This window comes from Palaemon carinicauda, chromosome 31 (genome assembly GCF_036898095.1).
Source record: "Palaemon carinicauda isolate YSFRI2023 chromosome 31, ASM3689809v2, whole genome shotgun sequence".
NCBI classification, from domain to species: Eukaryota; Metazoa; Arthropoda; class Malacostraca; order Decapoda; family Palaemonidae; genus Palaemon; species Palaemon carinicauda.
The window spans coordinates 78268201-78281231 of NC_090755.1; the positions used below are offsets into that span (position 1 = coordinate 78268201).

Here is a 13031-nt window from a genome sequence, read left to right on the forward strand (position 1 = left end):
AGACTAAAACCTGATAACAATGCCCTCAACCTTCTGCTACCTGTCCAAAAAGGAGCCTGAGGTTAGACCAGCTGTTGTGTAGCCACCACAGAGCGATAGAAAACGTATCGAGACTCCTGTGGGTCACGCCCTGCAGGAAGCGGGCTGCGAAGGTCATCAGACGCTTCCAGACTCCAGCTTGTAGCACCTGCGTCACAGAGTAGTATTACTCGAAGGCGAGGGACGTTGCGATGTATCCAACATCGTGCTGTAGGGCGACGTGACGGGGGAGGGTCTGAAGACAGGTCGAGATGAATGTCCTTGAGTCCGGGCTGAAGAGGTATACTGGTGACTCTCCCCCCATGTCCTCCTTGTGTTCCCAAATCGGCTGCAACTGAGGCCAAACTGCAGCTGTTCCCAGCGCTAACCTCTCGATTCCTGTACTGGCAAGAAAGAGAAGGTCTTGGGACATCAGACACAGAATGGAGACTCAAAATCTTGAATGAATCGGACCGAAGGGTCGGGACCCTCAGATTCTGAGTCTAGCCAACAACTCAGGAGCGAGCCTGAATGTTGCCTTCCCCTCTTCCTTAGAAAGGGGGGGAGTAGTAAGAGACCAAGAAGATTGCTCACACACTGGCCGTGGCCAGAGTGAGCAGAAGACCCAGGGCGGAATACAATCCGAGGCCTGTCGTAAAAGGGTCTTGAGAAGATCTCTTAAAGGACTAAAAGTCCGAGCCATGCTCCAAGTTGGAGGTCTTCCTCCGACTAGGGCAGGGACGATCGTAGCTTCGCATGAGCGAGGATAGATCCAGCGGGCAGGAAAAAGTTATTCCTTTAAGCCTGAAGGTCAGGGAAAGGCTGAGCGACAGGCTTCATTGCCAAGAGCGGAAAGGAGTTTCCTCCCGCCGAAAGGCAATAAGACCGTTATTGCTGGAGAAGAGGCCTCACGGGAAGAAGTATATCTCCCACGGCACCAACCACCTTAGACTCTTCACTTTGCCTGGGAGACCCCTGTGGATGACTATCGCAGATGACGCGACCTCCGTACCGCGACTGTAGCGGGTTGTCTCTTCTAAAGGAGGAAGCGTAGTGTCTCCAGGCATGAAGCCGAAGCGACGCCCCGGTTCGGGAGAGATGTCGCAGTGTGGTTGCTTGAGTAGTCTGCGCCGTGGGAGAAGCTCTCCCGGGAGTTCCGTCAGGGGAAGCAGAGGGTCCAGAAACCGTTCTGCACATAGTCCCAGTGGAGCTCTCCCATTGAAAGGTTGACAGACAACCTGGTTTTGTTGAGACCCATTGTCCGCAGACAAAAAGGAGGGAAGACGCAGGCGTCGAAGTTGTCCCACCATCACCGGAATGCATCTTGCCAGAGTCTCGGGGTCTGAGACTGGGGGGAAAACTAGCGGAAGCTTGAGGTTCCAAGCTGTCGCGATCAGGTCCCCCAGACCAGCACTTGCTGGTTACCCAAGGTCAAAGACCCCTAGGTACACTCTCTCTATGAGGCTCTGCTCGGATAGTCTGAGAGAAACATTCCCCTGCCTGGAATGAGAGAGCCGATGGTGGAATTGAGAGAATCTCAATCATCCCGATATCTCTACTGCAAGATGTGAAGGTGTGAAAATGCGTCCCCTGCTGGTTAGCATGAAGTCGACACGCAACGGGGCGACTTGGCAGGAGCGGTAGGATCTGAAGAGGGGCCAGACTAAGGCCCTTAAGCCTGCCTGAATGATGGAGAGGTATCCTTCAGGTCTTGACCATAGGCCTGGACCGGAACATGCCCCCCCCCCCCCCCCTTTCCTTTGACGAGTCCGAGAACCGCATCAAGAATGTGGGGAAAGGACGAGAATATCCACTACCATCAAGAGGCTCCATAGGTCAACACCCATTGCAGGTTTAATAGTTCCGCTGGTCCCATAGGGCCAGGGAGTCCGGTTAAACATTGCCTGAAGCCACCGGAACTTGGATCGCCCCACATGGAACTTATCCTGAGGCGACCGTTCGGACTATAAACGGGTCAATGAGGAAAGAAGAACTAGGAAACGTTCCAAGGTAGGGCTGAAAACTCTGCTTGACTGAGAACAGGTACTGCGACTCTCCTCAGTCTTGCCACGGTGAACCGAAAGGAAGGCTCGGAGGATGTGGTAACAGAATCTGGCGTCCCCAGGTGGTCACCCATCCAAGTACCGACGTTGCTTAACCTCGCTGGACGGACGAGAAGCGGGGTTTCCAACGTGGTAAGGCGGTTGACTCAATATCATGGCCAGATACTCCAGATGTTGAGGCAGAGGAAGAGAAGGCTCCAAGCAAAATACCATGAGCCCACACTCATGGTCAGCATTCGGAAGCTTTTCCCGGCGCTGAATCAGGTCGAAACCCGAGCCTACCGGAGTTGACCAGCCCTCCAAACAGCAGAGGAGGCGGAAGTCTGCACCTGAGCGGCCAAGAGGAAGGCAGGGAGAGTTCTCTGGGGAAACAAACCTGCTATGCCACGGCGGGATAGCCACACTGCATCATAAGCAGGAATACTTGCAGTTTAGGCTGAATTCGACGAGCACCCTGGAAGATGGATGGAATGGAAACTGAAAGTACCCGTCCTTCCGATCCAGGGTTAAAGGAGTCCTGTCGCCTCGTTACCAGTCTGATCGATTCTGCTGGTCTACGCTGGCCGAAGTTTGTTCGACAAACTTGATCAGGGCTGAGAGGTCGACTATGGACGTCCCCTCTCAGATCCTTCCTTACAAGAAAGGATCGACTGAGGGGGCCGGGGGTGAAGCCGTCGATGATCCTAAGGAAGACCTTCGCCTAAGGTATGGATCATTCTGCCCAACCGGGCAACTCTGCTGATGCTATGGCATAGAGGTTCAGAGACACTGAATTCGCTGACAGAGACGGCAGGCGCGATATCCTTGGCTACTCACAGAGATTGTGCGGGAATGGGCATCGGGAAGCTGTCATTCGGATGAGTAACCTTAAGCATCCTCCCAGCGAAAAAACCTGCAATCCTAGAGTTCGTGAACTCCTTTTAGGACTATGCCCCCCCGGGGGAGTCTCCCGTGCCATCTGTTCCTGACAGGAGGAAACTGCAATTGGACACCTTGTCCCAGTTGTCGTAGCCGATAACTTAGGCCGACGTGGTTGAAAGAAAAGGGAGCTGGAGCCCTGCAGAGTCTGGAAGAAAGCGCCTTGGAGGAGTGAAACCGGAAGTCGATTTACTCCGCACAGCAGATGTTTAAGTCTCTGTCCTTGGGCAAAGACAAAACTCTTCTCAAGGATGGAAGGGTGTCTGAGGTCGTTGACCTCCACAGATGAGACACCCGAAGGAAGCCTTCAGTCAGTGCGTCCAGATGGTACCACATCGAGCTTGTCCGCAAGTAGATACTTAACGACGAAAGGCCAAGGTGCCTGAGCTCGAGAGGAGGAAAGTACCCTTGATCTTCCTGTAGCTTCCTTGAACCAAACCTCGGGCCGTAACCGAGGAGGGAAAGAACCTGGTAAGCTCCCAGAGGAAGAGGTAAGCAGTCACCCCTTGTCCGATGGAGAAATCTTCAACGGAAAGCCCCCCCGCCAAAAATCCTTCCAGGGCGGGAGAAGGAGAGAGTACTCGTGCAGGAGAGGGGACCCTCGAGACCGACCTCTTGGGAACCAACTTCGCCCTGGGGGAAGTCACCACGAAGTCCACTCCTCTCTTTCTCTTCAGCGTAGGAGAGACAGCCGCTGGTTTGTTACCCTGGCCGGTGAGTGCTGGTTTCATAAACCTCATTAACGCCCGTGCCAGCGGATCAAACCATGTCTGCTGCTCCAAGGACACAGAGTCCGAAATCCTCGCTAAGGTGAAAGGGATCGGGCGATCCTTTGGAGAGGACACGACGGTTCCTGCCTGAAAAGAAGGTGGGAAGAATGCTGTACTGACCTGTCTTCGTCCTGCACTACCAACCTGTGCTTGGATGGAGGTGATCCCGAGTGCCGCCTAGGAGCACGCGTCCCTGCTGCTACCACCGGCTGTGGAATTCGCCGCGAACTATGGTCGCGCGAGGGCGAATGGTCGCGCGGGCGCACAGGCGAGTGGTCGCGCGGGCGCACAGGCGAGTGGTCGCGCGGGCGCGCAGGCGAGCGGTCGTGAGGGCGCGCAGGCGAGCGGTCGCGAGGGCGCGCAGGCGAGCGATCGCGCGGGCGCGCAGGCGAGCGATCGCGCGGGCGAGCGATCGCGCGGGCGCGCAGGCGAGCGATCGCGCGGGCGCGCAGGTGAATGGGCGTGACGGCGAGGGATCGTGCTGCCGCGTAGGTGAAGAAGATCGCTGGCGGTAAGCGATGGCGAGCAGCATGTGTAGGTGAATGATCGCGTGATAGAGTGCGATGGTGATCAGCATCCGCAAGAGGGCGATCGTTCAGGGTTGTGCGATGAGGAGCAGCATGCGAAGCGGGCAATCGTTCAGGGTTGTGCGATGGCGAGCAGCATGCGCAGGTGAATGATCGCGTGAAAGGGTGCGATGGTGATCAGCATCCGCAAGAGGGCGATCGTTCAGGGTTGTGCGATGAGGAGCAGCATGCGAAGCGGGCAATCGTTCAGGGTTGTGCGATGGCGAGCAGCATGCGCAGGTGAATGATCGCGTGAAAGGGTGCGATGGTGATCAGCATCCGCAAGAGGGCGATCGTTCAGGGTTGTGCGATGAGGAGCAGCATGCGAAGCGGGCAATCGTTCAGGGTTGTGCGATGGCGAGCAGCATGCGCAGGTGAATGATCGCGTGAAAGGGTGCGATGGTGATCAGCATCCGCAAGAGGGCGATCGTTCAGGGTTGTGCGATGAGGAGCAGCATGCGAAGCGGGCAATCGTTCAGGGTTGTGCGATGGCGATCAGCATCCGCAGTTGAGGGTCGCGCGATGGCGATCAGCATCCGCAGTTGAGGGTCGCGCGATGGCGATCAGCATCCGCAGTTGAGGGTCGCGCGATGGCGATCAGCATCCGCAGTTGAGGGTCGCGCAATGGCGATCAGCATCCGCAGTTGAGGGTCGCGCGATGGCGATCAGCATCCGCAGTTGAGGGTCGCGCGATGGCGATCAGCATCTGCAGTTGAGGGTCGCGCGATGGCGATCAGCATCCGCAGTTGAGCTAGTAGCTGGCGAACCATGTTCCTTCAGAAGTGTTGGAGAACGTTGGCGTGCCAGCTGTAACACACGTGGGCGATCCGGAGATCGCTGGCGAGCTGATGATCGCTGACGAGCTGACGATCGCTGGCGAGCTGATGATCGCTGACGAGCTGACGATCGCTGGCGAGCTGATGATCGCTGACGAGCTGATGATCGCTGACGAGCTGATGATCGCTGACGAGCTGATGATCGCTGACGAGCAGAAGGCTACGCGTGGAAGCCCGCGCAAAGAAGAAGAGTCCTTGACCCCGACCTGAACCTAAGTTCTAGATCGCGAGGGCGAACGTGGGCGCACAAGGCACGTAACAGGAACTGCAGGGAAGATCATCTTGAAAGCGCTGACGAACAGGAGAGCGCTGACGAACAGAAGGGCGCGCAGGGAAACCCTGACACGCAAGGGAAGAACCCCCGTGGGGGCAACCCTTTGCCCCGAAGGGATCGTTGTCCGCCGGGAGACTGATGTCCGTCGGAAGACCGCTGTCCGTCGGGAAGACCGTTGTCCGTCGGGAAGACCGTTGCCCGTCGGAAGACGAGATTAGACTGCTGTCCATCTGCACCAAGACGGAAGATCGAGAAAAAGAAGTTGTAGGCTGCAAACGGAGATTCAAAAAGGCGCCTCAAGCACCCTTATAGGGAGATGAGAGGCCCTTACGACGAGGCGGACGGAGGGCCTTACGGCGAGGGAGGCCAACAGCAACAGCAACAGAAGAAACCTCCGAAGAGGAGTCTCTATGAGTGTACTCTCTCGCGAACGAAAGAGAAACACTTCGTGGAAGAGACTGGTCAGCCAGTGACCTAAAAGGAGCAATCCTCCGAAGAGGAGCTCCTGCAGTTGCCCAGCCCCTTGAGCGAAACTGCAGGTGCGACCGCTCAGCACCAAGAGCATAGTCGCACGAAGAAAAGGCAAGAGAAGAACCCCCCAAAAGAGGAAAAGCTCAAGCCTGGACAGGAAAAACTTCCCTCGGAAGGAAAGTTATCCGCCCAAGGAGGCAAGCCTCCTGACTGTTCTAAAATGAACTGGAGAGCTGTCCGTCGACACGGGAGTACTACCAGTAGAAGGAGACACGCCCCTGACGACAATACAAGGGGGGAGGCAGCAACAGCCGAATCCCCAGGACTCAACCAGACAGCTCACACCGTTGCTATATTACAGAAACGAACTAGATCGGTAACTGTAAAAAAATAAAACAAATAATATTAGTACACATTCATTCCCCCGGGAAGGCTCCGAAGAGGAATCCCGAGGAAAAGGAACAAGAATTACACAACAGGCACGTGCCCTCACAACCACTTACACTCGCGGAAGGAGAGCTGTAACCAAAACAGAATTATAACAATTATAATTATGTAACTATGTAATTATGTAATTTAAAAATGAATGAACACTAAAGAAAAAAAAACGAAAACCCCGAAAGGAATCGTTCTACAAGCTGAAAAATTAACAACTACAATTAGATTCATAAACTAATTGAGACAAAATGTACGGCGTAGCAACCCCACCCACACGGGAAGGAAGCTACAAGGGCGTAGTAAAACATAGTAAAAGGGTGAACGACCTCAAGAGAGAGAGAGAGAGAAAGACCGAAGTCAAACTCGATCGCAACCCATAAAATTAGGCCGTGGTGGCCTAACTGCCGAGGCCTCCACGTAGATATCGTACACTACACACACACATCTGAAAAGGAAACTTACTTATTTCTATACTCAAATATATATACAAACATGAAAACATGTTTACATATATATTGAGTAAAAGAAAAGTAAGCGATTAAGTAAAGACAAAACAGACAATGGCTGCCAAGCGAGGACCAAGACAGAGACGTCTGTCACAGTCCGAGCCAAAAGTGAAAGTGGGTATTCACCTGTGTGTGAGGGGGAGGAGGGGTAGCTAGCTACCACTCCCCTACCCCCCCGCTAACTAGCGCGGGGGTAATACACCCTCGTTAAATTCTAATGGCTCGCCATTTCAGCTACGCTAAAAGTAATACCCTTTGTAAATAGCGTGGTTTGTATTTCGGTTACGGAACAAGTTCAATTTTCTCGACTGGTGCCTGGGAGCCCTCAGCAAGAAAATATCTTCTGCGGACAAAGACTCTGCCATGTTGATTATGTCCTGCATGGATAAGGCTATCAGGGATGGATCGGGTGAGCTAGCGTCGTTATTTGTATCAGGGGTGTTGAAGAAAAGAGAACAACTGTGTTCCTTCCTCTCAGCCAGCATTACACCGTGCCAGCGGTCACAGCTCCTTTTTGCTCCACTCTCAAAGTTCCTCTTTCCCGAGGAGCTAGTTAAGGACTTGTCGGCTGCCCTGATACAGAAGGACACGCACGATCTTGTAGCTTCATCGGCTCGTAAGTCTAAGGTTACCACCTCTGTCCCCAAGACTTATCGCTCTCCAGTGGCTGATACCCCGGCCAATAGGTTCATACCGCCCTTTCGTGGTAGAGCCCCCAGCCGAGGAAGCTCCCGTCCAGTCTCTCACAGGGGCAAGTCTAAGAAAGGACCCAGGACATCAAAGGGAAAGCACTGACTCTCAGATTCTCCAGACAACAGTAGGTGCCAGGCTCAAGATCTTCTGGCAAGCCTGGGAGAAGAGAGGTGCAGACGCACAGTCTGTCAGTTGGCTGAGGTACGGTTACAGGATTCCATTCTGCCTCAAACCGCCTCTGACCACATCGCCCATCAACCTCTCTCCCAACTACAAAGAAGAGGACAAGAGGCTAGCATTGCAACAGGAGGTGTCGCTACTTGTGCAGAAGAAGGCAGTGGTTATAGTCCGGGATCATCAATCCCCGGGCTTCTACAACCGTCTTTTTCTTGTGGCCAAAAAGACAGGAGGTTGGAGACCGGTGCTGGACGTCAGCTCTCTCAACGAGTATGTCACCAAGCAGACGTTCACTATGGAGACGACCAAGTCGGTCTTAGCAGCGGTCAGACAGGAGGACTGGATGGTCTCGTTGGACTTGAAAGATGCATACTTTCACGTTCCCATTCATCCAGACTCCCAACCTTTCCTGAGATTCGTTTTCGGAAAGGTTGTCTATCAGTTCCAAGCCCTGTGTTTTGGCCTAAGCACAGCTCCTATGGTCTTTACTCATCTGATGAGGAATGTAGCGAAATTCCTGCACTTATCGAACATCAGAGCCTCCCTCTACCTAGACGACTGGCTGTTGAGAGCCTCCACGAGTCGTCGTTGTCTGGAGAACCTCTCTTGGACTTTAGATCTAATCAGAGACCTAGGTCTATTAGTCAATTTAGAGAAATCTCAACTCATTCCCTCCCAATCCATTGTGTACCTGGGAATGGAGATTCAGAGTCGGGATTTTCGGGCTTTTCCATCGGCCCCCAGGATAAACCAAGCCCTACAGTGCATCATGAGCATGCTGAAGAGGAGCAATTGCTCAGTGAGACAGTGGATGAGTCTCACAGGGACCCTCTCATCTCTGGCCCTGTTTGTCGAGCTGGGGAGACTCCACCTCCGCCCTCTTCAATTCCATCTTGCAGCTCATTGGGACAAGGGCTCGACTCTAGAAGCAGTCTCTATCCCTATCAACCAAGAGATGAAGACCACTCTCCGGTGGTGGAAGCACAATCTTCTTCTCAAGGAGGGTCTATCATTGGCCATCCAGACCCCCCATCTTCATCTCTTCTCGGATGCATCGGACTCGGGCTGGGGTGCGACCTTGGACGGACGGGAATGCTCAGGAGTGTGGAACAAGGAACAAGGATTACTCCACATCAATTGCAAGGAACTGTTAGCAGTCCATCTTGCCCTGTTGAACTTCAAGTCCCTCCTGCTAGGCAAAGTGGTGGAGGTCAATTCAGACAACACCACAGCCTTGGCTTACATCTCCAAGCAAGGAGGGACCCATTCGAGGAGCCTTTACAAGATCGCAAGGGACCTCCTCATTTGGTCAAGAGGTCTAAACCTCACTCTGGTCACGAGGTTCATCCAGGGCGATATGAATGTTTCAGCGGATCGCCTCAGCAGAAGGAATCAGGTCATTCCCACGGAATGGACCCTCCACAAGAGTGTGTGCAACAGACTTTGGACGTTGTGGGGTCAACCTACCATAGACCTGTTTGCCACCTCCATCACCAAGAGACTTCCGCTTTATTGTTCCCCTGTTCCAGACCCTGCAGCGGTTCATGTAGATGCTTTTCTTCTGAACTGGTCCCATCTCGACCTGTACGCATTCCCTCCGTTCAAGATTATAAACAAAGTTCTGCAGAAATTCGTCTCGCACGAAGGGACACGGCTGACGCTGGTTGCCCCCCTTTGGCCTGCAAGAGAATGGTACACAGAGGTACGTCAATGGCTAGTCGACTTCCCCAGGACTCTACCTCTAAGAGTGGACCTTCTACGTCAACCACACGTAGACAGGTTGCACCCAAACCTCCACGCTCTTCGACTGACTGCCTTCAGACTGTCGAAAGATTCGCTAGAGCTAGAGGCTTTTCGAAGGAGGCAGCCAGTGCGATTGCCAGAGCTAGAAGAATTTCCACTCGTAGAGTCTACCAGTCTAAGTGGGAGGTCTTCCGAAGCTGGTGTAGAGCCAATTCAATATCCTCTACCAATACCTCTGTGATCCAAATAGCTGACTTCCTTCTTCATCTTAGGAATGAGAGATCCCTTTCAACATCTACGATTAAAGGGTATAGGAGCATGTTGGCCTCTGTCCTCCGCCACAGGGGTTTGGACCTGTCTTCCAACAAGGACCTTCAAGACATTCTCAAGTCTTTTGAGACGTCTAAAGAACGTCGTCTTTCCACTCCAGGCTGGAATCTGGACGTAGTCTTAAGGTTCCTTATGACATCTAGGTTCGAACCTCTCCAGTCAGCTTCCTTCAAGGATCTTACCCTCAAGACTGCTTTTCTCGTTTGCCTTGCAACAGCTAAGAGAGTCAGTGAGGTTCATGCCTTCAGCAAGAACATTGGTTTCACAACCGAATCAGCTACATGTTCTTTTCAGCTTGGATTCCTAGCAAAGAACGAGCTTCCTTCACGTCCTTGGCCTAGATCGTTCGAAATACCTAGCCTCTCCAACATGGTAGGTAACGAACTAGAGAGAGTTCTTTGCCCTGTCAGAGCTCTCAAATATTATCTGAAGAGGTCTAAACCTATTCGAGGACAGTCAGAAGCCTTATGGTGTGCCATCAAGAAACCCTCGAGACCCATGTCCAAGAATGGGCTTTCGTACTATATAAGGCTTCTGATCAGAGAAGCACATTCTCACTTAAAGGAGGAAGACCTTGCATTGCTGAAGGTAAGGACCCACGAAGTAAGAGCTGTAGCTACTTCGTTGGCCTTTAATAAAAACCGTTCTCTGCAGAGCATTATGGATGCAACCTATTGGAGGAGCAAGTCAGTGTTTGCATCATTTTATCTGAAAGATGTCCAGTCTCTTTACGAGAACTGCTACACCCTGGGACCATTCGTAGCAGCGAGTGCAGTAGTAGGTGAGGGCTCAGCCACTACATTCCCATAATCCCATAACCTTTTTAACCTTTCTCTTGAATACTTTTGTTGTTGTTTTATGGTTGTTACGGTAGGCTAAGAAGCCTTCCGCATCCTTGGATTTGGCGGGTGGTCTATTCATTCTTGAGAAGCGCCTGGGTTAAAGGTTTGGTAGAGGTCCTTTAGTAGGGTTGCAACCCCTTGTACTTTGGCACCTTTGGGTTGATTCAGCCTCCAAGAGGAACGCTGCGCTCAGTAAGGAAGACGAACTTTAAATAAAAGGCAGAGTAACGGTTCTATTCGACTTCCTTACCAGGTACTTATTATTTCATTGTTATTTGAGATAACTGTTATATGAAATTTGGGGATACTTAGCTATCCTTTAATCATGTACACTGGTTTTCACCCACCTCCCTGGGTGTGAATCAGCTACATGATTATCGGGTAAGTTTAATATTGAAAAATGTTATTTTTATTAATAAAATAAATTTTTGAATATACTTACCCGATAATCATGATTTAATCGACCCTCCCTTTCCTCCCCAGAGAGAACCAGTGGACCGAGGAATAATTGAGGAGGTGTAAACAACAAATGATTGAGTACCTGGCCACAGGTGGCGCTGGTAAGTACACCCCCTTCTAGTATTGTGATAGCTGGCGTATCCCTCCATAGAATTCTGTCGGGCAACGGAGTTGACAGCTACATGATTATCGGGTAAGTATATTCAAAAATTTATTTTATTAATAAAAATAACATTTTAAACTATAAAGATTTTGTTTTGCCTTTTGTGGTAACATTGAAAGAATAATAAAGTACTGCCAAGATTATGGAGTTATTAAAAGTGAAAGTGATACTATTTGCCCAAGCTGTGGTTCTAAGTGCCGACTTTATATTAACAAAAAAGCATTTCGGTGTGACAGAAGGCATGTTGTACTGAAAAACAAGAGGAAAGTGAAGATAAGGTGTAGTTGTTACACATCCATTTTAAGGGAACTTGGTTTACATATAGATATACAATCTAATTTATTACTTGTTTAAAATTATATTAGTATTAAAATTCAATTATAAATTTGTTGAAGATGAATTAAGAATTTCTCACAAAACTATAAATGATTGGTGCTCATTCATTCGTGAGGTTATTGTACATTGGGTATCTAGTTGGAAAGTTGCAGCTCACCTTTACCATCCAACTTAAGTACAGAAAGGATTTTAGGCTGTCTTATATTTATTATGGCTGTGTAAGGGGGGGGTCGCAGACGGGCCGAAGTCCCCCCACTAGGTTAGGATATGGCGGTTAGGTTAGGTAGTTTGTTTAGGTTAGCCAGTGGCCTTTTTTATTGCTAATTCTACATGCGCCATTATTCGTATGTTAAAACGGATTCTTTAATTCATTCACCACCTAAAATCCCCAGTTTCCCTTTGGGGGTCCCCCAAGATTTGAAAGGTTAACAAAAAGCTTAAAAATACTGTTCCTCCTAAAAAAAAAAAAAAAAAAAAAATAAAAAAAAAAGCCAGCTTTGGATAAAGCACTAGGAAAGTAACCAGAAAAAAAAATAAAAATCATTAGTGGCAGAGCTATTGTATAGAATTACTCACTATAGAGGCTAGAAAATATAGAGTTCATGTATCTGGCTGGAAATTAAAGTATATATTTACCAAATCAGTCCTACAGTATATCAATTAGGAGTTTACATAAGTGTTACATAAATGGATTTAAAAATAATGCCGGAAGGTATCAGTATGACTTCTCAGTCAATTGTTTACCCGCCATAGTTTACCTAAATAGACCTTGACCTAAACTAACCTGACAGAGCATGACCTACAGTTACATAATAACCTATATTAACATAATAGTGTACAGTAAAAATAAATCACCTTTCTATGCTGAGCCTCGATTCTCTTTTGTCCCCCTCCGAGTAAAGCATCGCTACGCTTTTTCTGGATGTTTTCCCGAACTTGTAGAGTATGAGCAATTGAGCAGTTTCTTACTAATGAACTGTTAATTCTCCGGACTGAAGAAAAACCAAAGTTTTTCACAAGGCGAATAGCCGGGTCACTCGCTACTCGCAGAGCCATGTTTACTTCGTGACGTCACACCAGCTGTTGATATTCCTCCGCCTTTCGCGTTCCATCAAATCTTTGAGCCTCAAATTTAACGGTAGGAACGTTCGTCGGGATTATTATATATCTGATAATAGATAAATGTTGGGAGGAGCCGGGATTATAATATATAGAAGCTGATAAGGAGTTTTTTCCATATATAATTGTAAAATGTATCTACATTGTAAATATGATATAGATATTAGGAAGTTTTTTTTCGTGTTCGAGCCACGGATTTAAATGAGGTAGGAACGTTCGCCGTGGTTATAATGTATAGCATACCTAATGTCGATAGAGCCTTGATTATGATATATAAATATTGATTTGGAGGTTATCCATATACCAGAA

General features: G+C 49.9%; 1 protein-coding gene across 1 annotated transcript in view; it reads right to left on the reverse strand.

The window, feature by feature from the left end:
* The window catches only part of LOC137624554 (propionyl-CoA carboxylase beta chain, mitochondrial-like), a 60452-nt gene extending 47756 nt beyond the window's left edge, over positions 1-12696 (reverse strand). Inside the window, exon 1 of the mRNA XM_068355455.1 lies at positions 12459-12696. Coding sequence (XP_068211556.1) covers positions 12459-12659 — 201 coding nt within the window. The 5' untranslated portion in view covers positions 12660-12696. The remainder of the gene's footprint in view (positions 1-12458) is intronic.
* Positions 12697-13031: the final 335 nt, after the last annotated feature.